The following is a 26,686-nucleotide window of genomic DNA, read 5'->3' on the forward strand; positions in this document are numbered from 1 at the left end:
CTGCTGTTTAGTTGTTTCAATCATGGCCAACTCTTTGTGACCCCATTTGGAGTCTTCTTGGCAAAGATATTGGAGTGATTTTACTTCTTCACATCTTTTTATAGATAAGGAAACTGAGGCAATCAGGGTAAAGTGATTTGTTCAGAGTCACATAGCTAGTAAGTATCTGAGGCCAGATTTGAACTCAGGAAGATATTTTTCCTGACTCTAGGCCTGCCACTCTATCTACTATGCCATCTACCTGCCCCTGGGAGCATCTACATCAATCAATCCACCATCCATCCATCCTCCAACAAGCATTTATTAAGCTCTTACTGTATGCTAGGCACCGTATCAAGCTTCCTTTTATTTGCTTGCAGAGGGTTTGGAAACTAAAGGAAGAGAACCTTTGTACACAGAAAGGATAAGCCAGAACCTGAGTCAGTTAACTCATCCTTCCCTCCCAAGCTGATCCTTAGACAACAAGAAAGTGAGAAATGGTTGTGTCTACCATAAATAAATTTTAAGTGGGGGAAGCTAGGTGGCGCAGTGAGTAAGAGCGCCGGCCCTGGCATCGGGAGGACCCGGGATCAGTTCTGGCCTCAGATACTTAACACCCACACAAAAAAAAACTGGCTGTGTAACCTTGGGCAAGTTGCTTAACCCCAATTGCTCTTTAAAAAATTTTTTTTTAAATGGACTTAGTGGGGGAAAAGGGACATTAGTGCAGGTAGGTTGGAGCACCTGATGCTAGGGAGGGAGACCCTGTACAGGGGGTCCAGATTATAATAGACCTGAGCGGTTTTTTTTTCTTCTTTCCCACTTATTTAATTTTACCTTTCTTACCAAATCCTGCTATCTTGGCATCTGAGAAAAGAAGAAGAAAAGAACCAGTGAAAGGGAGGAAGACAGAAGCTCAGTAATATAAAGCCTGGTGGACTTGATGTTCTTCTTAAACTTTTTTTTCTCTACAGGGAGAAGTAAGGACCACCTGTAAGAAAGCTGTCTACTCTATGTACATAATGTTTCTCCCAGTAGAATATAAGGTTTTTGAGAGCAGGATTTCTTTCTTTTATATATCCTCATATCATTTTATATATCATCTTTATATCCTCAGCTCCTAGCACCACCATGATGGTCACAAAGTAGGTGCTTAATTTGTCAATTGACTGAATGTTCCTTGGCATATTGAGCTAATTGCATCGGTCTACAGCTCTCAGAAAGCTGAGGTCCCATCCCAACAATCCTGATTGTTAACACGCAAGGAAGAAGTCTCTAAGCCTGATCTCACACAAACATAGTTAGGCCATATACTAAACCCTGTCCATTTGAAGATAGGCCACTCTGAATAGTTCAGTGGTGTCTACCTAAGTTTGAAGAACTAGGACTTTCCAAATCTAATGGAAGCATCAACACCTTTTGAAAGAGACTCTAGTAATGTAAAAGTTAAATGACCTCTGCACTCCCAATAAGTAGAATAAATAAAAGTGAACCCATAAGAAGAAACATTAGATATTCATCAACAAAACTTTGTGTTCACCTACCATGTTAAAGGTACTCTGCTAGATAAAGTGGAGACAGAAGCAAAGATAGGTAAGAGAATGGTCCCTGCCCTTCAAGAAGTAATGAGTGCTGAGAACTCTTGGAATAACAGGTTAGGCAGGGTTTGTTGATTCTTTTTAAGCTTAAGTCAGAGCCAAAGATCAAAATGGGTCTAAAAGACCCCAAATTCTTTGCCAAATTTAGGAAGCACTCGTTCAGTTTCTTTGAAAATATTTGTAGGCATTGAATCATGAGTTATTAGACTCTTGGAGTTGAAACAGATTTCAGAGGTCATCCAGTCTAACCTCTAGTCAAATAATGAATCCTGTCTGTAGTATCTCCAACAAGTAATCATTCTGCTTCTGTTTGAATACTTCCAGTGAAAGGGAGCTCACTACCCAAAGACAGCTTATTCCACTTTTGGACAGCTTTATTGGTTAAGAAGTTTCTCATTAAGGTTGAACAAATCTTCCTCTCTCTCACTTCTACCCATTTCTCCTAATTCTTCCTTCCAGAGCTAAGCAATTAAAGTCAGATTCTCTTCCTTATAACAGCTTTTCAAGTATTTTTTTAAAAGTAACTAGAAGAAGACTTCTCCAGGCTAGACACCTTCCGTTTTTTTCAGGTCTCCCCTTGTCTGGAATGCTCAAATGCCAGTGGCCCTTCTAAAGTGTGGCATTCCAAATTGAATGCTATAATCCAGATGTGGTCAGACCCGGGCAGAATATTGCAGGACTTTCCCCCCATTCCCCACCCCCACCCACCCCTGCTTTTCTGAACATTATATCTTTATAAATGCAAGCTATGATTACCTTCTGCTTCACTCTGCTTAAAACTCTTATATCTTTCACACATGAATCTATTTCTAGTAATGTAGGTGTGTGCCTGTCTAAAGACAGAGAGATCTAAATTCCAAACTTGGTTAATGACCGCAAGCAGAAAATAACCCATGACAAATTCTAGTTGGGATCCTGTCTGTCATTCCATTATAGGGATGAACCTTTGTTCGATTAAATAACATACCATGCCTTTTTTTGGTCACATGTTAGGTGAAAACCCATGTTGGGTTGGGTCTTCTTAGGAACTGTAAGATTAGTGGAATCTTTAGAGACTTGGAAAGTCAAATCTGTTCTCTCCACTGATAACTATAATAAGTTAAGGAAATCTCACTTCAAATAGGAAAATGGATGTAGTGGATAAAGAATCATAAGATGATAGATGCAGAACTTGAAGGGATGTTAGGGAACATTGAGTCCAAACCCTTCATTTCAGAGATGAGGAAGCTGAGGCCCAGAGAGGTTAAATCACTTTCCAAGGGTCATATATCTAGTAAGTATCAGAGATGGAATTTAAACCCAGATCTTTTCTGACTCTAAGTCCGGTACTCTACCCACCATGCCAAGCTGCCTCAAAAAGCATGAATACGATCCTAATAGCTGAATTTGTTAGCAGTTGTTCCTTGTGTGGACCTTTGGTCTTCAGCTGTGATAGACACATCTTTCATTTGCACATATCTACCAGTAGAGGAATTGAAATTATGCTAAGATGCTATTCACTAGTACGAAAAATAAGTTGGGTCTGACTGGGAGCCCACCCATTGGATTTAGTTCCTGGAAAATCCAAAGGACTTGCCGTGGGCTCATTGGTCCAATGAAAAAAAAAGATTTTACATAATGATTTTATATTAGTTCCTTTGAGAGGTGAGAAGATCACTTCCACCAGGAAATGGATACACCAGGATTTCAAGCCCTGCTAATGCCAGACTTCCTCTTTTGCCACATTGGGCCCTCAGGACTTGGAAAGAAGGATGGATCCCACAGCTCCATCTCTAGTGATTACTGAAACTTGGGTTAGCCTAGTAATAGTGGTGCTAATGGTAGGGAGTAAAAGGAATGGAGGGGGAGAGTCTGGGCCCACAGGGCCTACATAGTAGAAATTTCAGGCTGTTCTGCACTACTAAATGACGCCTTTTTAAAAGGCCCTCAAAATCTCTATTTTTTGGATCTCAAATCTCAAAATCTACCTTCCACTCATCTCTATTGGGGGGGGGGATAGGACTCTGTTTTTGACTATCAAATGTCAGACTCATATAAATTTCCTTGACAGATATACACACAGAAACATTTTTATTTAAAAACCAAAACCAAAACTCTGACTATTATTAGCAATGGAGTTATAAAACTGAAGATGTATGTTTTCCAAAGGTACTTGCCTCCAACAGACAGAGACAGAGGGTACGGTGGAGAGAGCTGGTTTTGGAGTAAGAGAAACTGGGTTAGAACCTGACTGCCAACTACTTTTAATCTTGAGCAAGTCATTTCACCCAGCGTTTCTGTTTCCTCATCTGTAAAATGTAGGAGGGGGAACCAGAACTAATTCCAACATTGCTTCTAGCTATAAATCTATAATCTTATGAACAATTAACCTGTGTTGCATTGCCCTGTTGCATTGCATGGAGTGGCAAGTAGCCAGTTCATCTGAATTTGCTGGGAGCCTTCTAGGGAATGTTTGATTGTGTAAAGCTGCTGTACCACTTTTTGGCTAATTCTGGGAAAGACTGACACTCCTCCTACCTCCAACCCAATCACTCTGGACTACAGAACATATCCCAACTCTCCATTCCATCCCAACTCTGCCAACCCTGCCATAATCCCTTCTCTTAGACATAGTTTTTAGGATGAAATCTGTGTTTGTCCTTCATTTTATTTTATTTTTTTAAGCAATCAGGGTTAAGTAACTTGCTCAAGGTTACACGGCCAGGTGTTTCTGGGTGGGTGCTAAGTGTCTGAGCCTGGGATTCAATCTCCAGGTCTTCTCAACACTGGAGCAGGTGCTCTTACTCGCTGTGCTACCTGGCCGCCCCTGTCCTTCATTTTCGAAGAAGACCATGACATCAGGGAAACGACTTGCAGTTGCCTTGGATTTGAGTGAGGGAGGGCTGTGCAAGGTCAGCAACCTCACTTTCTCCTCCAGAGCCGTCTGGGTCCATTCATCAGGATGAAAGTACGTCAAGTTGTAAAGTCATGTAGCAATGAGGTGGAAAAAGAGCCAGACCCCAGTCCAAGATATAGAGATTAAGATACAGACGAAGATCCCAGCTTCAAAGGGAATGGCTGGCATGGCCCTTGTGGGTGCTCAGTATTTGCTGCTGCCAGATCCCAAGTGAGAGGGAAGGTCATCCATGAACATAGTCAGGTACTCTGGTGCATGATTTTGGTACTACTGTTGGGATCACATCTTAGCAAAGCTGGTTCCATTCAGGTGGGTGCAATAAGGAAAAAACCTTGCTACCTCCTCTCTCCTGTAGGATCAGTGATCATACTGCAAAGCAGCAGTGGAAGTAACCCTTTATCTGGACTCAGAGGATTTGAGTTCGAATTCCAATCTTGTCACTTAATAAGTGTTTGACCTTGGGCAAGTCACTTCCCTGCTCTGAGCCTGTTTACTCAACTGCAAAATGAGGGGTTTGGAGATGATGTCCAAAGAGTCTTTCATCTCTAAATCTATGTGCCTATTTTTAGAATGTGTAAATGTGGGAACAAACCAGATGAATGAAGATTTGGATTATATTACCACAATTACTGGATAATGCCCTTCTTCCCTGGTAGTCAGCTCTACCAGCAGCAAGGTTTAACATGACCCTTCTTTGTTTCTGAGACAATACCAATGTATATCTTTGAGCCCATCTAAAGACCTGAAAATAATCAGGTTTTCTCTTAGCTATGGAAATGAAAACCAGTTTTAGAAAAACCTATTGTAGGCTCTGATATGTGCTAGTTTTACATAAGGAGCACTTGTTACACCTGAGCCATATCTATTGTCTCTGTCCTTTGTAATTCTGAGGAAAATTCCAACTGTTCACTGTTACAGAAACTGTCCTTTTCTTACTGTCTCAGGACCAGCTTCAGCCAATGGGTCTTCTGTTTCTGCTGTTAACAATCCCTCTGTTTTTAGAAATAAAGGTTTATTTGACCTGTGACATTATTAAAGTGATGGTTTAGAGCAGGGGTGGGGAACCTGAGACCTCAAAACCACATGTGGCCCTCTAGGTCCTCAAATGTGTCCACAGAACAGATTTATTCTGTGAAGTTTGGATTCTGTCAAAGGGCCACACTTGAGGACTTAGAGGGCCATATGTGACCTCGAGGTCACAGGTTCCCCACCCCTGGCTTAGAGTATTAGAATTTATTTTAATTTTCATCACCATTGTGCTAGATGGCTACATTTAGGACTAATGTTTATTTAATTGTTCTGAATCTGTTCTGAATTAAAAAAAATAACCCAATAAAATATTGTGATATTTTTTCTTTTTAAAGAAAAGTTGGGTCCTGGTGGAGATACTCAACTAGGAAATGAAAAATGGAGATGGAAGGAGGAGTTCCTCAGGAATGAATAGATTGTTTGTTCACAGATCTTTAACTACTCTTATTTGCTCTATAAAGGCACCAAGGAGATAAGAAACTACCTACTACCTAGGATAGTACAAATAGTGTATTTCATAAGGCAACTCTTATTCAGGATGGGGAGGGAGGGTTGCAGGGAGGAGAGGGATGACAATGAGTTGTCCCCATCCTTCAGGGCTACAGAGTTAAATGAACAATTAAATTCATAATTTAATCTTTGCCCCACCTACTTCACAGGTATGTTGATGGAGAATGAGACAAAATATGTGAAAATGCTTTGAAAATTGTAAAGAACTATAGAAGTAGAAGCTACTATTATGACTTGGATGTGTGTTTCTTTGAAGGGAAAAAAAATCCTGTTTGTTGTCAGATAGGGGGCACAAGCATGTAATCCTTGTTCTTGGGAGAGGTTGAAGCTGGTAGATAGCTGGAGCTTCAGAATGCTGAGATGCAGTAGGGTTGAAAGCTAATTGATTGGGTATCCACACTAAATCTAGCACCAATATGACAAAGGGTGGTGGGAAGGATGAAGAAAGAACCAAGTTGCTTAAGAAAAGGCACCTGCCTCAGTCAGAAACCAAGCAAGTGTTCCATACCATCAAGAGTGGGACTGGGCTATGTTTCATCAATATATTTCCAGTCTGGGAGAAATGGGGAGACTCAGTCTCAAAAAAAGAAAAAGAAAAACATATTCATTGACTGAATTTAGTGTTCTCTTAAAATTCCATAGTCTGTGGTATAGAATTTAAAATATGTAATTATTTTACATATTCATAAATACACGTGTGTATATACATTATATGCCGAATGTGTTCTGAAATAATTTGAATCAACAAAGTGCTACAATTTAGCTCTACAAAGATTTAAACACCCACTATGTGCAAAGAACCGTTTTAGCTTTGGGGATATACTTGAGATTGTTCATTGCTGTTTGTTCACGTCTGAGACTTTGTGACCCAGTGGACCATTGTGGAGTTTTTGTGGCAAAGCTATTGGAGTGGTTTGCCATTTCCTTCTCCAATGGAATAAGGGAAATGGAGGTTAAGTGACTCATTTAGGGTTACACAGCTATTAAGTATCTGAGGCAGGATTTAAACTCGGGTCTTCCTGACTGTAAACCTAGTGCTCTATCCACTGAATGGTGATAATGGGAATTTGAAGATCTTCCCTGCCCCTTAATAGGATGAATGTAATCACATGGAATCTGTGGTGGGAGGAACTTGCTGAATGGGTAGAGTAGAACCTAGAGGAAACTGGGAGTCAGAGCAGTTAGAGCTGGAGGGAGGAGAAGACACAGGCAAGGAGACAGCTAGGTATGGTGTTTCTCCTTGTGGTGATAAGGTATAGATTTCCTTGTTGCTATGGTGAATTCAGTTTTCTGGTGTTGAGATTTGGCTTATTGGTGTCTGAATAAATGTTTTGCTTCTATCTTATCTATGGAGAGTCTGCTATATTTTATAATTCAGAACTATGCCAGAAAATTCATAGTTGCCTTTGGTGCTATGAATATTATATTGGTGCTACAACCACCTAGTTGCCTCCATACAGCTAGGGGATACAAAGTCAAAAAGTAGTTCCTGCCCTCAAAGTGCTTACCTTCTTGTTGGAGGTGCTTACCTTCTACTGGAGAGATAACAACATATACAAAGATAAGTAAACACAAAGTATATACAGAGTAAATGTAAGTAAATGTAACCTGATGTGGGGAAAGGGGAGGGCAGGATAAGGGTGGAGAGAGCACTAACCGCTCAGGGCAACAGAAAGGACTTTGAGGAGAAAGTATCTTTTAAGTTGAGCCTTGAAAGGAGCCGAGGATTCCAAGCAGCATAGGTAAGGAAGGAGAGCATACCAGGTACAGCACAAATCTAGACATAAACCCATGTGAGAAATGTAATGTTGTGTAAAGGTAATGGCAGGTAGGCTAATTTGGCTAAAGCTTGGAATGTATGTGAGGGGTTAATGTGATATGTCTGGAAAGGTAGGTTTTAGTTAGATTGTGAATGGTTTTCAATGTCAAACAAAGGCATTTATGTTTTATCCTAAAGGCAGTAGGGAGCCACTGGAGATTCTTGAGGACAGTCAAACCTGTGTTTTAAGAATATTACTGGAGCAGTTATGTGGAACATGGTGAGGACAGAAGAGAGAATAGAAAAAAGATCGACAAGGAGGCTGATTCAATTGTCCAGGTAGGAGGTAATGAGGGCCTGGTCTGAATTATTTGGTAGCTTTGTGAGTAGAGAGACACAGTAGAGAGCTGCTATGGTTGGGTCTGAGGGAGAGGAAGGGTCAAGGGGGTCTGGGGAGGGGAAAAGGAAGAGGGGAAGGGGGAAGGGAAATTAAGTTTGAACCTGGATTTTGTTGTTGTTGTTGAGTTGTTTCAGATGTGTCTGACTCTTTGTGACCCCATTTGGGGTTTTCTTGGGAGAGATACTGGAGTGGTTTGCCATTTCCTTCTCTAACTCAATTTACAAATGAGCAAACTGAGGCAAACAGAATTAAGTGACTTGTTCACAGTCATACAGCTAGTAAGTGTCTAAGGCTGGATTTGAACTCAGGTCTTCCTGACTCCAGGTATGGAGCTCTATCCACTACACCACTTAGCTGCCCAGATACATACACATATTTGTGTGTATGTATATATATATATATATATGTATCTATATTTATATACATACATACACATATATCTTATCATAGAAAGTAATTTATATTGTTATAGAAATTGTGGCAGGTATGGATGGGTTGTGATTTGCTTCCTTGGAAGAACTCCCTTATCAATGAGAACATAAATCTAATAATAACAACTAACATTTTTATAGCACTTACTATGTTCCAGGCACTATGCTAAGTGCTTTATAAATATTATCTCATTTGATCTTAACAACAACCCTGGGAGGGAGGTAGATGCTATTATTATCCTCATTTTACAGATGAGGAAATTGAGGCACACAGAGTTTAAGTGACTTGTCCAAGGTCATAAAGGTAATGTCTGGGTCTGGCACTCTATCTACTGCACCTCTTAGCTTTCCCAGCTGTTAAATTTGTCTTAATTTGCTAACATAGCCAACTTTTTTTTTTTAAAGCCTGGGTACCTCACCAGTACTTCTTTGTGGAGTTCAGTCTTTTGTTCATCTATCCATGGGTACAGGTAACTTTACTGATGTATCATTAGTAGCCCTTTTTCAAAGTCTATTGAATTTTCATTGAAATTTTTTTTCTCATTTGGCTGAGGTTGATTGAACCATTCACAGATAGGCCTGTCTGGAAAAAAAGGCTAATCTAGAATGCAAATTCAGAAAATCACAGAATTTTTGACTTGCAAGGGAGCCTGAGGCCCTACAATAGTGAGACTACAGGACAAGAATCTCCTCTACAACTGCTCCAAAAGGGGTCATCCTGCCTTTGCTTAAATACCTCTAATGATGGGGAACTCACTACCTCCAGTGGGAAGCCATTTCATTTTAATTTAATTTCATTTTTTGCATTCCATTTTTAGAGAAGTCTAATTTTTCAGAAGCTTTTCTTGACATCAAGCCTTGTAGCATGACATTAAGTCTGAAAAGGTCAGTTAGATCATATGTTAGGCTTTAAATAAGCTCAAGTATGGTATGAGTCAAATGGTGGAGGACTTTGAAGAGCCTCTTATGTTCCTTCCATCTCTAATTCTATGGTCAGTCTAGCATAAAGGACAGGCTAAGGAGTCTCTATTATTTACTAAGATTAATGAAGAGCCAAGGAAATTTTTTTTTTACCTTTTTGGAGGGCAATTGGGGTTAAGTAACTTGCCCAAGGTTATACAGCTAGTTTTTTTGTGTGGGTATTAAGTGTCTGAGGCTGGAACCGAACTCTGGTCCTCCTGACTCTGGGGCTGGCGCTTTACTCACTGAACCACCTAGCCACCCCTTAAGGAAAGTTTAAGACAAGAAGAGTATCATGATCAGACTTGTACATTCAGAAAGTTAATAGACATATAAAGGGCTAGAAAAAAATTAAATCGAAGGTAAAGAGACCCACCAGGGTGACATCATAGGTCAAGAGCTGAATGAGACTTCAGCATCTATCTGGTCCACCTCCCCTTTTCACCCTCAATTTACAGGTGAAGAAACTAGGGCCCAGAGAGTTGAAGTACCTTGCTTAGGTAAGGGTTAGTGTCTGATTCTCTAGAGCAAGTGCTTTTCCTACTGAACAAATAGGTTAAGAACTAGGGTATATATAGTGAGAAAAAAAAAGGAAGGAGGGGTCAGCAAGAGCTTTTATGGAGGTAATAATAGCTGGCATTTATATAGAGCTTTTAAGCTTTTCAAAAGTACTTTCTATATGTTAGCTCATTTGATCCTTACAACAATAATGTGGGGTAGTTGCTATTATTATCCCCATTTTACAGATGAGGGAACTGAGGTACAGAGAAGTTAAATGACTTGCCCAGGGTCCAAAATTAAGTGTCTGAAGTAGGATTTAAACTCAGGTTTTCCTGATTCCCCATTCACTGTGTCATCAACAGAACTTGGCTACTGGTTGTATATTGTTAGAGACTGAAGGAGAGAAAAGAGTAAAAAAGCACTCCCAGTTTTGAAGACTTTATGGGAAAAAATGGCTTCACTTTGGTCTTTGTATCTCCAGTGCCTAGCACAGAGAAGGTGCTTAATTAATGCACATGGAGTTGAGTTAAATATGCTCTAACAGACACACTATATATCCGTCTTGGTTGAGCAAGGGTAGTCCAATCTAAAAGCTACTGAAATAGCCTAACCCACCCCCACCCCCCATCGCTTTGTGTCTAGTAGCTGTATGTAACTTTGTAGAAGTAGCTATACACAACTAGATATGTACATGTCATCTTCACTGGCTTGACTATAGCCAGGACAGAAACTGTTTTCACTTTTGTCCTCCCATTCCTAGTTCCTAGCATAGTGCCTGACAGAGAGTAGAAAGAGAGTTTAAGAAATGCTTTTTGATTAACTGATGGTTAATCAATCACCTAAAGGTCACTAGGGGAACCCATGGGAGACTTATTAGGTACCTTTGAGCTCAAAATTCTATGACTGATGTTCAGAAAGTTCCAGAGAAAAGCTCCTGGTGTCCCTGCTTTCCAGGTTTTCACAGTGCTTAAAACAGGAGTTCTTCATGGGACTTCATGGACCCTGCCCCGTCAAGGGGTATGTGGATAGATGTCAAGGGGGTCCATGAACTTGGAAGGGGAAAAAAATTACACCTTAATTTTCTTTCTTTCTTTCTTTCTTTCTTTCTTTCTTTCTTTCTTTCTTTCTTTCTTTCTTTCCCTTTTGGAGGGCAATTGGGGTTAAGTAACTTGCCCAAGGTTACACGGTGTTAAGTGTCTGAGGCCAGAACTGAACTCGGGTCCTCCTGACTCCAGGCTGGCACCTTTACTCACTGCACCACCTAGCCACACTCCCCACCTTAATTTTCATTAGCCTCTAAATGAATTTAGCATTTCCTTCAATTATAAGTTGAAAGCCCTACATTTTTTTCTGAGAAGGGATCCATAGGGGCTACCAGACTGCCAAAAGGGCATAAAGGAGTATGCATAAAGGGCTAAGAATCTTTGGCTTAGAGAGAGTAAGTTCTTTCTTCTGCTAAGAATCAATAAGTATTTATTCAGCACCTATATTGCATCAGGCATTGTACTAAGGGCTGGGAAAGCAAATGAAAAAAGAAAAGATAGTCCCTGACCACAAGGAACTTACCCCCAATAGGAGAATATGATACACAAAAGAAAGATGAAAGGGGTGGATAGGGCAAGGTGGGGGGCAGAGAAGTCACAGAAATCTAAAAAGAGGGTACAGGGGTAGGAAATGAGGAGATGCCTGAGATATCAGTCCTGTTCCCCTCCCCAAATGGAGGAGATCATGGCTGAAATATGAGGTGTAGAGACCAGATGAGGTATGGGTAACAAGGCTGATTGGATCTTGCAAGATGAGATTTCCCAATAATAAGTTAACTAGGAGAATGTGGAGAAATCAAGGGACTCCAAAATGAGTGCAGCTGGCTGAGAAATTGTGCCTAATCAGCCTCGCTGTGATTTTAACCCAGTTCTTCTTATTCAATCTCAGCGGAGACTTTTTTTTTTTAAAAGATAAAATGATAGTCAATCATCGTTTGCATGTAGTGACTTCAGACATGTAAGAATTTGCCTTCCTTCACATTTCTGTATGGTGAATTGTGCTCATGCTTGAAAAGGGGCTTCTTTTGAGACTCAGATCCTTGATAGGAGGATTTTCCTGGTCTCCCCAGCGGCTTATGGAAAGGAAAGTAACCCTCCCTTCTAAGGTTACTTTGTGTATACATACATGCATACATACATATATATATATATGTATGTATATCCCTAACTGTCTATGTGTTTTCTCCCCATCATTACTATGTAACTTCCTTGAGAGCAGGAGTTGCCTTCAATTTTTCTTTGTAAATTTCCAGTGCTTAGCATGGTGCCCAGCATAGAATAAATGCCAACTGACTGATTGTACTACAAACCTTTGTTACTTGTTAGGACAGCGTTCAGCCCTTGTTAGCATATTTTGGGAACTTACTATCATCTCTAGGCTACAAAAAAGGCATCAGGGTAGGACTTCACTAGAGGTGACTCAAGTATCTTGGAGTTTATATTGGAAGAAGACCCAAGTGTAAATGTAGGCATCCATACGAGCCTGAGAAATCCTGGTTTGATTCTATGAGAGCCTGCAAGAGCTTGTATGGGTCCGTTTATTAATTGCTATCCTTGCTATCTTTTGTAGCCCCAACTCTGTATGCACTTCCCATCAGGCACTTCTCTCTCCTATCATCTATTCCTTAATTAACCTCTCCATTTTCTTCTTAATAACTGATGTGCCATAGACAGTTAATACAACAAAAAAGAGCATAGCTTCCCTGGACCTTCCCATTGCTTTCCCCATTCCTCCATACCTCCTCTGAACCCAGAGTCACTGTCCCAGGTCTTTTGGTACCCTTTGACTGTCTGCTCCTCCACATCTCTACCTCATAGGAGATATTTGTGTGTGTGTGTGTGGGGGGGGGGGTCCTCTCTAACTCTCAGGACTATCACCTCTCAGTTGCTCATAAATCCAGGGAATCTGAAGGCAAGAAGAGACTTTGGAGATCATCTCTTCTATCCCATATTTGAACAGGGTTCTCTCCTACCACATTCCCAAGAACTGATCATATGAACTTTGCCTGAAGAGTCTAGCTAAGGGAAGCCCATGATCTCCCAAGGCAGCACATTCCATTTTGTTGTTGAAGAGTTATTTTCAGTCCTGTCTGACTCTTCATGACCTCATTTGGGGTTTTCTTAGCAAAGATACTGGAGTGATTTGCCATTTCCTTCTCCAACTTATTTTACAGATGAGGAAATTTAGGCAAACAGGGTTAAGAGACTTGCCCAGGGTCACACAACTAGTAAGCATGAGGTCAGATTTGAACTTAGGAAGATGAATCTTCCTGACTCTAGGCCCAGCATTCTATCCACTGTACCACCTAGCCACCCTATTCCACTTTGGGCTAGCCCTAATTGTTAGATGCTTTTTTTTTCCTGATATCAATCTTGGTGAATGGTCATCTACCAAGCCATCTCACTTGCCCTGCAACCATTGCTATCCCATTACTTCCCACTTGAACCAGTACCCTCAGCCCTAAACCAGACCCTTTGATGAGCCATCCAACCAGGGCATCTGCCATCTGTTCTGCCACGGCATTCATGCTGCCACCTTTTCCTTCCATTCCTTGCTCTGGGAATACAGTAATCCAATCAATAGTACCATTGCTTCTGCAAAGGATATTGGGATTGACTGACCTACACTTCCACTCACCATCCCTTCTGATTGCTCAGACAAAAAATCCCTTTCCCTGGCCACCACAACCTCTGTGCCATCTACCTCTGTTAGAAAGTAAGTTCCATGAGAAGAAGGGCTATTTCATGTTTTGAATTGACATCTTTGTCACATAACACAGTTCCTGGAACACAGTAAACCCTTAAGAAATGCTTTTTCATTCATCTATTCATTCATTCATGCATACATGCATTCATTCAAATCAGCGTCCCTGAAACATCTATCCCTTGCTCTGCTTTCTAGGACCAAACAAAAGTCTAAACTCCTTCTCCACACATGACAGTCGTTCATCCAAAGGGAAAGTCAAGGACGTATGGAAAAGGCACAAAAAGAGAAAAAAATCATTCATAAAAGCTGAGAATGGAATACAGATATCCTTGCCACTTTGGTCTGTTCTAGCACTTGGCATTTCCCTCTCAAAGTCCTGAGTCATCCCTGACCATAATACCCCTCCCTCCCTGGATTGTGCCAGCAGATATGTATATGTAGGAAGACCTATTCCCTTACCCCAATGCCCTTTTGCCTGGATGTGCCAGCTTATTAACCCGTTTCAGGTTAGGGGAACAAGAAAACCCTCCCCATGAGCTAGCAGGATGGGGAAGCCCTACTCTAAAGCACAGCTCCCCTTCTTATCTGGCAGTGCTAGTGATCAGGGTGCTGTACAGTGTGGCACCCAGTGGGCTCTGCCACACACCAAGGTCACCTACTTGTGCTCTCCATCTTTTCCTCCCTTGGTCTTCTCTCGGCCTTTGCTGAGCCAGGAAGAAACAAGTAGATGAATATGTATATGTGTACCAACACATGCAAGCACAGACATGTACCGACATACAGGGTAGAGACTGGTTGGAACCACAGGAGCTGGTCTTTCCCCAAACCCAGCTCTTCCCAGGGACCTCCCATCTCTGAAACACTTTATCCCTTTCCAACTTCCACATTCTCTTACTATGTTGGTAGATGTGGAAGGACTAAAGACTTACAGACAGGATTGATACACAGTTATCTCTACTAGGGGAACAGGGAGGCAGTTATCCCATGGAGAGCTTTGGAAATAGAGGGTGAAGGGGCAGTCGACCAATAAATGGGATTTGGGAGGAGAAAGGAGTGGGGTGCAGCTGCCTAAATGATAATCCCTGGAGAACCAGGAAGTTTCTTTGGGTAGGATCTAGTGCTATTTCTCTGAGTTAAGACTCCCCGAGGCAGCTGCAACATCCTTCCAGGTCATAGGGTTATAGGATCATAGATTTGGGACTATAAGGGGTCTTAGAGGCCCTGGAGCCCAATCCTATTTATTTTAAACTAAGGAAACTGAGGCACAGAGAAACTGGGTCACACATCAAGTAATTGTCTGAGGTTTTTAGTGCTCGTGCCAGATCTTCTCTCCATCTCCTTTCGCCACTTTGGCTTGCAGGTAATCTGGCAGCTAAATTTCCCCAATATGTGCTACCAGGGATCAGACTGCAGTTGTCCCAGTTACCCATGCAAGGAGACAGTGTAGTTAATGGTGGACCTGGGGCTATGTCACTTACTGCTTGGCTCCCTCACCAACACTGCCCTCCCTTTAATTTCCCTGTCTGACCCCTTTGAGCCATCTTCACATTCCCACATGTGCACTGCTCCACATAAATGAAAGGAAGGCTGAACCTCCCCCTTAGTTGTGTCCTGTAGGAGCTCAGCTAGAGTGGGAGCTCAGTAGCAGACCCCCCCGCAGAAGAAGCTTCTGTTGGGGGAAAGGAGTAGGGGCAGCTTTTATTCAAATACCCAGAACATGCCAGTCTCAGAGAAAGGTAATGTTCCAGTTTGTCTTTAGGGACCTGGGCTTTCAATCCAGAAAAAGGTTTTTGGTATAGCCACCATATTGTTTCTGTGCTCTGAGAGAAGGGAGGTTAAGGCAGTGGGAAGGGGAAAGGAAGAGAGAGGAGTTCATTGTTGTTCCCTTTTTCTCCACTTTAGATCCTGCCTTAGCACAGAACCTTCCCAGGTGTCATGTGTTTATGGTATTGCTGAAGGTCAAACTCTGGCCAATGTCATCATTAGGTGGCTAATGTTGACATTAACAGGGCAAGTTTGTTCATTCTTTAAACCACTGGACATTAACCAGGCTTCTGACTAATGTTTAATTGGATGGCTGCTGTCAACACTAATCAGGGTCAGAACTTTCCATATATTCTTTTGGCCCAGCTCCATAATGGCTGGTGAGATCACAGAAGGGAAAAGTTTATCCAGTCCTATAACCTCTATGGGCACAATCTACAATGATGGGCATGGAAAACCCAGCCTGAGTAAAAAGAGCCCCTGAAAGTTGTGAAAATCTTCCAGGTGATCCAATAAAGGAACCACAAATGGTAAAAAGGGTCCCTTCATGGAGAGGTCAAAGTGGGGGCAGGAAGCTGGGGTTAGTGTACCTGAATGTTAAAATATGGTGCTTTTTCTCTTTCCCTTTGGGTTTTGTTCTGAAATCACAGAGAAATAGGAAGGTAGTACCAAGTAAGAATGGAAGTCCAAACATTGGTCCTCAGGCACATAGACTATCCCAAGACACAACCAATGCCCCATTGTCATCCCACATCTGGGAACACCACACACAATTCTTTACCCTTTCATATAATTTCCATCTTCACAGACACATACACACAAGGCTTCATAGTTGGCAAAGCAAATACACGCAGGCAGAAACAGAAACACACTTTTAGAGGGTAGCTAGCAGCAGATGGGGAAGAAGAATGAAGTCTTGGAGCCAAGAGACCAGCAAGGATGGTTGATGAATGAGTCCTAGATTATTCAGTGAGACACCAGGACACCCTGAACTCATAGCTTTTACTTTTTTATGTCTCCTTTCCCATATCCCAGGCTAGGCTGGTTATTTTCACATAAGGCTTCATTGCCCTGAGCTGGGGTTAACCCTCCTGGCATTGTCACTCTCCTCTGGCTTCAGTCGCCCCACAGCCCCAAAGAGACTGGAGCTGAGGACCACCTTGTAGAGTTACCCCTCCCCACCTTCAGCCAAAGAAAGTCTGTGTCCCAGGGGCAAGACATATAAGGGGGATTTCAGGATATGCTTTGGAAAGCTATCCCATCTATCCTGCTCATTTTCTGTCTCTGCTCTTTAGCCTTTTTGGTTTCTTTCTCTCTGCTATTCATATGTTGGAGGGAACTCAGAAGTCATCTCGTTCAAATCCCTCATATTACACATGAGGAAACTGAGGCCCCAGGAATTTAAATGACTTTCCCAAGAGCATACGAGTAGCATCATAGATTCAGAGCTGGCAGGGATCTATCTTGAGGGTCTCAAGACCGTCTAGTCCACTCACTCCCTTCCCATCTTATTACACATGAGTTTAAGTGACTTTCCCAAGGTCTCATGGATAGCAGATGTCAGAAGTGGTATTTGAACCTAGATTCTTTGATTCCAGAGGGTATGCCTTTTCCACTGTGCCAGGTGATTTCTATCTTTCTGCTTCTGTTTCTGCTTCTGATTCCCTTGGATTATTTTCCTCTAGGTCCAAGTATAGACAATCCTTAGTTCTGGCTGAAAATGGGGGTCAAAGTTCACTTTGGTGTGAAATTACTCTTTTTTAAGGGAAGGGACTGGGGATATTAGATTCCAAGTCCCAAATTCCCTCAGAGTTAGGGCATAACTCTGGAAGCCCTGATCTCCTTCAGGAAGTTCCAGCACAGAGCAAAGTGTACAGTTTTGGGAAGTCAGTGTAGAAGTTGAGGGGTAAAGGCCAATACATTCCCTTCTAATGGTGGGGATTCCCATAGATCCTGCTATATTTTCAAAACTCATTTTGCACACATGCCTGTGCACACATGCTTAGGCACATCACCACTGCACACACACCCTCTGTGAGAACACTCCCCACTCCTCTCCCACCCCCCATGCAGTTATCCCCAACCTCCCCTGGCCCCAGGAAGAAGAGCAAGGTACCTGACTCCTGCGGGATCCCCACTGGAATAGAAGGATCATTAGTAAGAAGGCCAGGTAGTCAAGGACAAAATATCCCCCTTTCCATTTCCCACCTCCAACCAATGAGGAAGTCAGGGCCCATGGGTGTTGCCATTGGGTAGGCATACAGAAGCCCCTTTGGCCTTTGGCACCCAGGGAAAAGAGGGTAAAAGTGGCAATAGAAAGAGTAAGTCAAGAAAGAGGCTGGCATGGGAGGATCAAGAGAAAAAGACAAAGGTAGGAATGATGGGATATAAGGAAGAAGAAATTCAAGACTCCGGTCTTCTAGAACACAAACGCAAGATTAAAGCTTTGGATCCCGACCAGTTCCCTATTTGATATAGGAGTGATTTGCCTTAAGCACCTCTGAGATGGGAGTAACACCCAAGCCAGGCACTTCAGTACAGTGTATGTGTGTGTTTATGTATGTATATTTGTATGTGTTTACATATGTGCATGTGTGTATATGAGCAAGCTTAATGCAGGAAGAATTTGATAGGACGTCAGATTTAATCATATTTTGCAAGGAAATGCTGAAAGGACCATCTCCAGCAGGTCAAGTTTTCAGAACCTTCTCTTGTCAATCATCAGACCTTTGTACCAGAGTGTATATTCTTTTGTTCAATAGAAGCATCACAGGTATATTTGGAGACACTTCCAAATGCATTTGAGTGAAGTTGGACAACAGGTAGGGCATGACCTCCCACCTCCACAAAGAAGCTCAAAAAGCTCTTGTCCCAGATTGTGTTAGCAGAGTGTTAGTGATGGAATTAAGTGGGTAAGGTAGGTGGTGGGGAGAGGAAGTTTCAGGGGCAGTTTGGGGACGTAGAAATAGGGCATTTCCAAGGATTTGGAGAACCATCAATTCATTGGTTATGAGGACTTCAGGAGGAAACAGGAAGAACAAAACATCCCCTGCTTTTAGGGGAAGGACTAGAAATAGAGGAAGAGACATTCAGAGAAAAGTTAGTGTGTGCTATCATTAATGTCTATTAAATAAATGAATGAGTTAAAATAGCCCTCAAGGACTAGCAAGTGAGTGAGCCTGTACTGCCCAGGAGAACACCAGTAATATTTACTGGCACTAGGTAACTACTGAAGAAAGGAGAGATTGAGGAGAAATCTGGGACCAAAGTTTGGACATAGAACGGATAGTGCCAGGAATGTCAATGGTTTCTTGTGAACGTGTTTCTCCTTTTGGGGATGGGGTGGAATCAGACCTTCGCTCTAATTGGTTATGGGGATAGGATTGGTGTTGGGACCTTGAGGTCCCAATGAAGAAACTCCCTACCAATGCAGGTGGACCCCTGTTCTGCAATTTATAGTCTTAGAGAATTGTCTGGGGGAGATTGTGACTGATCCAGGGTCACATAAGATATGGCATAGGTGGGACTTGAACTCAGGTCTTCCTGATTCTAAGGCCAGCCCTTTATCCACTATGACAGGCTGCTTTCTAGAATATGTTTATCTCTTTACCTGTTGCATGTCCCCAGTAAGTGTGAGCTTCTTGATGGCAGGGACAATTTCTTAGTTTACCTTTGGATCCTCAGTACATAGCTTGGTTGGATTGGGTCAGCTTGAAGTTGGGGAGGGGGGAGGGAGGGAGTAGGGTTTCTAGGAGATTTCCGTGGTATTAGTCTCCGAGAACTAAGAAAACCAGTGCCTGAATGCACCCTGTCCCTGCAACCATAAGTTCTGTGATCTGCTGGTTCCCTGTCAAATTCACTGCTGGTTTGGACTTTGGTAAAGTTTGGCTAAAGAATTCCAGGGAGGGTCTGGATAACCAAACAGCAGGCATGATGAAGCCCTCGAGGCTGTGATCAGTGTTTAGGGTGACAGAGACAGAAGGATTTTCTCAGACTTCTCTCAACAGGACCCCGAGTTCCCAAAGGAACTCCCAGTGTCTGACCAGTGATCTGGGTCCCCTGAGTAACCTTGGAGGGGGAGGTAAAGGGAGGCCCCGACAGGAACTCACCATATTAGTCTTGTTTCACTGTCCAAGCTAAAAGAAGGCAAGACAGCAATGAGATCTATTACACTGGTGAAGACACAGGTTTCCCCACATCTCTTGAGGGCTTTCTTTCACCCTTCCCCCCACCAGGTCTCACTGACCCTCCCAGTAAGAACATGCACCTCCATCGCACCTGTTTTTTTTTGGTCTTTTTTGGAGGGGAGATGGCAGGGCAATTGGGGTTAAGTGACTTGCCCAAGGTCACACAGCTAGTAAGCGTTAAGTATCTGAGGTCACATTTGAACTCAGGTTCTCCTGACTCCAGGGCTGGTGCTCTAACACTTCCTTTTTAAGAGCAGAAATGGAGAGAAATAGAGAAATGGAGTGATTTGCTCAAGATCACACAGATAGTAAATATCAAAGCCAGGATTTGAACTCAGCTTTTTTTATCTCACTAAAAAATATTAATTTTTAAGAAAAGTTATAAGGCTTTGGATCCCCAAAGGTGAATGGGAGGGACCAGAACAGATCACTCCCCATCCTCCAGCAGTTTTTTCAGGAATAAAAGGAATCAACAAAGATATAGAAAGCCCGGCAGTCTTAGAATCACGATTCCAGGGTTTCGAGCACATGCCCAGAGACGAGAATCAGAGGTGCCCCTATTTCTCCCATTTTTTGGATCAGACTCTTGACTATAAACTCTTCTCCAGAGTCTCAGTTTCCTCATATGAATTTGAGCCAATGCCTTCTTTGCTCTTCCCAGGCCCTAGAACTTCCTCTGTCCCATGAAGTCCTTTGTGTGCAGAAACTTATTTATCCCCCAAGATCCCAGAGCTCTAAAAAACCTGGTTTCTCCTACACGAGTCCCATTTCGATTCTCCCCAACTTTTAGTCCTCATCTCCACCCCCCATTAATTTTTTACATATTTTGGATTTATTGTTCATTATTTTATCTAAGTAGAATATAAACTCCTTGAGGACAGAGATGATCTTGTTTCTACCTTTCCATTCACAGTACAGTGCCTGGCACTTTTTTTCTTTGGACCAGACCTGTGATATTGGTATAAGGAACTCCTAGGGAAGAAACTTCCTCTATCAATGCAGATCAGCAACCATGCTGCTCCTTAGTCTTAAGGAATCATCTGGGAGTCTCAGAGCTCACGTGACTTGTCCAGAGTCAATCAAAATGTATCAGAGGGCTCCCTGACTAAGGCTGGCTCTGTCTACCACATCAGGCTGCCTGATTCATAAAAGGCACATAATCACTACTTATTCAATTGATATGAATTCTCCAGTTTCTTCCCAGTACTTTAGTGCAACCCATAGAGCTGGGAATCTCCAACCTTCCTCAGTTCACTTTGCCAGGAGCTTGTTGGTTGGTAGCCTCAGTTCTCCTTGGTCTATTCTCCCCCTACCCTATAGGAGAGCACAAATCAGACTCCAGGAAAATCTCACCATGGTTGCTGAGTTCCTCTCGCCGGTAAAGGGTTATTGCTCACCCCCTGATTCCTTCTGCTCTGACTGCTTCCTCTTTTTAAAAAGACCTTTATCCAAGTTTAGAGGTCACCTTGAAGATGAAATCTCTCCAGGCCCCAAGCAAGGTCTTTGGATAATTGGCAGTCAGGAGAATGCTGGGAAGAGCCTGGCTGGGCCTCTCCCTTGCTTCCATGGCAAGGGCATTCTCAGGGTGTGGGAGTGGGGTTGGAGTAGGGAGGAGGAGAATGGTGTCAGTGCTGAGTCCCTTTGTAGTCCTGCCAAATCAAGGATAGACCATAGATTTAAAGCTAGAAGGGATCCAAGAGGCCTTCTAGTTCAAATCTCCCATTTTAAAGATGAGAAAACTGAGACTTAGAGAGGGGAAATGATTTAAATAGAAGTAGTAAGTCCTACTCTTAGGAAGGTCATAGGAGCACAGATGGAGAGCTGCAAGGGACCTTCAGAGGCCTAGGGTCATAGTGTCATCAGTTCAGAGCTTGAAGGGACCTCTGAGGTCATCTAATCCAAATCCCTCATTTTACAGATGAGGAGCCAGAATGGGCAGGTTACTTGCCCCAAATCACACAGGTAGTAATAGAAAAGGCAAGATTTGGACTCAAGTCCTTCAACTCCAAACCCAGTACTGACTTACACACAACACACACACACACACACACACACACCCTCGGAGGCTGTGGCGGTGATACCTGGAGGTCAGGGAGCACTGGCTGTTGTTGTCACCCTGTCCCAGATCGTTGTCACTGTGATAAAAGTCCTCCTCCTCCTCCTCCTCTTCTTCTGCCCTGGGAGTGGCCACATGAAGATGGGAGGGGGACAGGTTGGAACTTTGCCTTTGACCTGTCTATGAGGGTCAGAGGTTCTTTTCCCTCTCTACCACCCTAGACCACCCACTCTCACCACTCTGGAAAATTCTGCTGATGTACATGGAGAACCTTGCTTTTCATGTCCCACCTAGACACCTTCCCTAACATTCTCCTTTTCCTTCCTCCTCCCCCAAAGGACCAAGGGAGGAATCGGTTCAAATTTGCTTTCTTTTTCCTAAACAGGATGACATAAAGATTGTCCCAGAGAGAATGCTTTTATCTTATTTTTAAAAGCTTCCAAGAGGAGGGTTTTTGTAAGCCCATCAGTGGATTCTTCAGTCTTCCTAGGAAACTTAAAATCAAAGAAGGTCAGAACTTAGAAGGATCTTAAAGGTCATGTCCCCCAAATCTCCATTTACAGGTCAAGAAACTAAGGCCAAGAGCAGTCACATGACTTGTTTGATGTCACAGAGCATTTAATTTCAGAGCTCAGCTCGAATTTCCTGACTGCCTCATTCTACCATACCATCTTACCTTCCAGAAGTTCCTATACCCAATGTGAAACCACAGTCCATGTTTTCCCTTTGGTGGAGATGGACACCATTTGGGAATGACTCTTTACAAATGTGCAGATGGTCATTAAATCCTCAATTGAACTTTTCTCAGCCTATTTCATAAGATCATAGATTTAGAGCTGGAAGAGATCCCAGAGATCAACCAGTCCAGCTTCATCATTTTATAGATGAGGAAACAGAAGTCCAGAGAAAGGAAATGACTTGACCAGAGTCACACAGGCAGTTGGTTGCAGAGAGCCAGGATTTTAACCCATACTTCCTGACTAAGAGTCCTGTGCTCTTTGTACTGGACCATATTATCTTTCCCTGCTTGTCCCTCCTTTCTACCCATACAAGTGATTACTCCTCTTTGGTTTACAATGGGTCAAAGGATGACTGGGGTCCAGGAAGAGCCCAAAGCAAAGTCATGAATGTACTTGGGCTCATGTTGCTTCAGTCTCCATCCTCAAACCCATTGTAATAGCCTTTGCTGCTTCTGCTGTAGCAACAATTAACATCCTTCATCCTCTCCCTATTCCAGGACCCTCATTCTCTTAGAGATAGGATGGTATGGAAGGGAGGGAGGCAGAGAGAGAAGAGTATGGCCATAGGGGATAGTCATATTATCTCTTCTAGATGTCCTTATGTTAGAATTTATTTCAAATGATTTAATCTACAAGAAAAAGGTTGGCTAAGTGTAATGTTAATGAGATATAAGATCTTCCCCTCCCATTAATAGGCCTCACTCAGAGCCCATTAAGGGAAGCTTGCTTCTAGGAAGGCTTTCACACCTTTTGTGAGAAGGGTATATATACTCTGAGTTGGTATTTTGCTTTGGGGACTTGCTTATGAGAAGATGTTGTGATTCCCTGGTTGAGATTCTGAATGGTCATATGTTCAGAGCTCCCAGACTGCTCAGATGTAAAGTCTCTCTCAATACAGAAATGTATGAAAAGGGTATAGTTGATTCAGGCAGGCAGAACTCTGTCTGTTGGTTTTTATTTCTCTGCTTGTATTTTCTCTGAAGTTCAAGGTGACTTCTATTCACTTTTCCTCTGAACTAGTGAATGTAATTAAATTGTGACCCCTTGAATAGCTATCTTTCCTAGTAAAGCAGATCTAAGAACCTGTGCTAGCAGTCATCCTGAGTATGGCAGTGTGGTTATTGCTACATTAAGTAACTTAGTAGAGACTTGGATCTAAGGAGAATGTTTAAAATGAATTAAAACCTGTTTTTAAACTTTAGGTTTGAGAAAATTTTAGAAATACCTGCTTACTTACAGTCATTCCCTATGCTCATTACAAACCATCCTTAAGTATTCACTAAGACCATTTTCCCCAAGGCTCTTTTAGGTAACATATAGGATCAGAGCATTTAGAATAATTAGAGGGAATCAGAGATTATCTATTCCATCTGTATCCATTTTACAAATGTGGAAATTGAGGCCCAGATATGGCAGATGAGTTACCCAAAGTCACATGGGATATAAGTAGCAAAGCCAAACTTTGAACCCATTTGGCCAATTTCTCTCCCCTTGTAAGAATAGTTGGTCTTTGAATAACATTAAGTGGTATTACCAATTGGGCTTGGCTTAATGTGCTGACTAGTTAATGCAGGGAAGACTTTCTTCTTTGAAGTCCCAGGATCATGGACTGAAAGCTTAGTAGGCCCTCAGAGTCCATCTGGTCTAATGTCCTCATTTTACAAATGATAAACTGAAGCCCATGGAGGTTAAATGACTTGCCTAAGGTAAGTAAAGAATAAGTATTAAAATAATAGAGACAGTATTTGAACCTAGGTCCAAGTACTGGTCTCTTTCCATCATGTTGCCTCCTAGTATACACTGATCTGGGAATTTACTTGTACCTTTTTACTCTGGGTTTTTACCATTATACCTAAACCCCTCATCCTTTCAGATGTGCCTGGCACACAGTAGACACTTAATAAATGTTAATTTATTGATTGATCCATAATATTTGAGATGCCACTAAGTTTCCATAAGACACAGGATCAGAGGTCTAGACCTGGAAGGGACCTTAACGACCATCATTTTACAGCTGAGGAAACTGAGGTCTAGGCAGTTGCAAAGTGTACTCCAGGGGCACACAGGGAGCCAGTTTTCAGATGTAGAAGTTGAGGATCAAAAGATGCAAGAAACTTTCCCTACATGTCTCACCACCTCAGAGAGTGGACCAAGGTAGGGTGTTTTTTGTTTCCTTCTTCCAGCTCTAGGGGCAGAATCCTGAGATTCCTTTTGTTTTCTGAGTGCTGTTTTATGAAAATTGTGCTTTATTTATTTATTTATTTTTAAAGCAATCGGGGTTAAGTAACTTGCTCAAGGTTACACAACTAGTTATCTCTGGGTGTGGTGCTAAGTATCTGAGCCCAGATTTGATCCCCAGGTCATCCCGACACTGGAGCCAGTGCTCTTACTCGTTGAGCCACCTGGCCGCCCCTAAGCAATTGGGGTTAAGTCACTTGCTCAAGGTTACACGGCCAGGTGTTTCTGGGTGGGTGCTAAGTGTCTGAGCCCGGATTCGATCCCCAGGTCATCCCGACACTGGAGCCGGTGCTCTTACTCACTGTGCTACCTGGCTGCCCTGAAAATTGTGTTTTAAGGAAGAAAACTGTGCAGGTAGTTTCCTCCTTTCTCTGAAGGAAAGTTGAGGCTAGTTGGGGCTATAGCAAGTTACTTGGAGCTACTCTGGTTACCAGACAACTGTGATTCCTTGGGGTCTCCTCAGATACTTCTGACCTTTGGGTTTGCCCTTTGCCTTCCAACTAACCCATTGGCAAGTGATCAGCTAATGGCCTTTCTTGGAAGAGGCCACTGCTGACTGAAGTCAGTAACCCTATTCCCACCCAACTCTGAAGCAATTTTCCTTGAAGTATGACCTGTGCACTGCATATGAAGAGGGACAGGAGACTCCTGATTGGCTAAGAGGCCCCTGAGCCAAAGACACTCAGCACCTGCTGAGTGGGCAGAGAATTTGGAGAGACTTCAGAGGAGTTTGAAGGAGCATAGGTGTCTTCCAAGTGTCTCTGAAGCCTTTGCCCACTTACACAGGTGCACTGTGTCTTCAGCTCAGTGGTCTCTCAGCTATAGGACTGTCTTTTAGGTAAAACCACTCTAGATTTGAACAGGCGTGAACGTAATTAAATTTTTATATTTAAAACCCTGGCTCCTCACCCACTGCTAGGGTTCTCTGCCCCATCATTCTCATCCTAGCATTCGTTCTTCTCTCAAACTCCATATTGCTTTTAAAAGGGGAAGGGAATTATAGATGTTAGTAAAAGGGAAGCAAAGCCCCAGGCTAGTCTGATAATAGAGAGTACAACATGGGCCCAGGGCTGGTCTTAGTGGACATCAGTCTTGGTCCTAAATGAGGAGTTTTGTGTGGTCTCTCTATAGCCAATTTTTAAAATTTGATTTTATGCAAGTTTTTTTTCTTCTCCTTCTGGGAAATCACTGCTTATTCACTATAGGCAGAGGTCTTTATTCTCTTAGAATGCAAGTTCCTTGAAGGCAGGTCCTGTTTTTTGTTTTGTTTTGAATCCTTAGAATTTAACACAATTCCTGGCACACAGTAGGCATGTAATAAATGCTTGTGGGATCAGACTGGATTCTTAGACTGATGATGTAAGGAGAACATAAGTAAATGAGATGACTAGGAAGGTGCCCTGTAGATTTGTCCAGGGAGAGGAGGATTTTTTTTTTAATAAGGTGGATGGTTTTTTTTAATGTTGACAAGATTGCCCCAGGTACCCTCAAAGCCATAGAAGGATTGGGATCCTGGAGAGTTCCTGCCTAGGAAGAAGCTTGAAGCAGTGGTCTCTGAAGATCTTATCCCAATTCTGGAAACCATAAGTTATCTCTTCCTGTCCTGCTCATCCATTCCTGTTGTGGCTAGCAGGGTCACTTAGGACCTAGTGCTCAACCTTTCACACTGGGCACCCAAATCTAGAATCTCTCCTAAACTCAAAGTTAACTCTTTCTCATGAGAGCCCTGCCCTCTCTACGTCAATTCGCTTCATCTGAGGCACATGACGTCAGGTGACTTCTGAAAATTGAAATTGCCAGGGGGTAGGGGTAGGGGTAGGGGCAGGGGCAGGGGTAGGGGCAGGGGCAGGGGTAGGAGCAGGGGCAGGGGTAGGGGCAGGGGTAGGGG

General features: G+C 42.6%; 1 protein-coding gene across 1 annotated transcript in view; it reads right to left on the reverse strand.

The window, feature by feature from the left end:
- Positions 1–26,686, reverse strand: part of OTOF (otoferlin) — a 187,330-nt gene that overhangs the window by 87,213 nt on the left and 73,431 nt on the right. The window contains exon 6 of the mRNA XM_069071807.1: positions 14,473–14,517. Within this exon, the coding sequence (XP_068927908.1) occupies positions 14,473–14,517 (45 nt within the window). The remainder of the gene's footprint in view (positions 1–14,472; positions 14,518–26,686) is intronic.

This window comes from Petaurus breviceps, unplaced genomic scaffold (genome assembly GCF_028583685.1).
Source record: "Petaurus breviceps papuanus isolate PSGF00001 unplaced genomic scaffold, PetGlider_PUasm1.0 90845, whole genome shotgun sequence".
Lineage (NCBI taxonomy): Eukaryota > Metazoa > Chordata > Mammalia > Diprotodontia > Petauridae > Petaurus > Petaurus breviceps.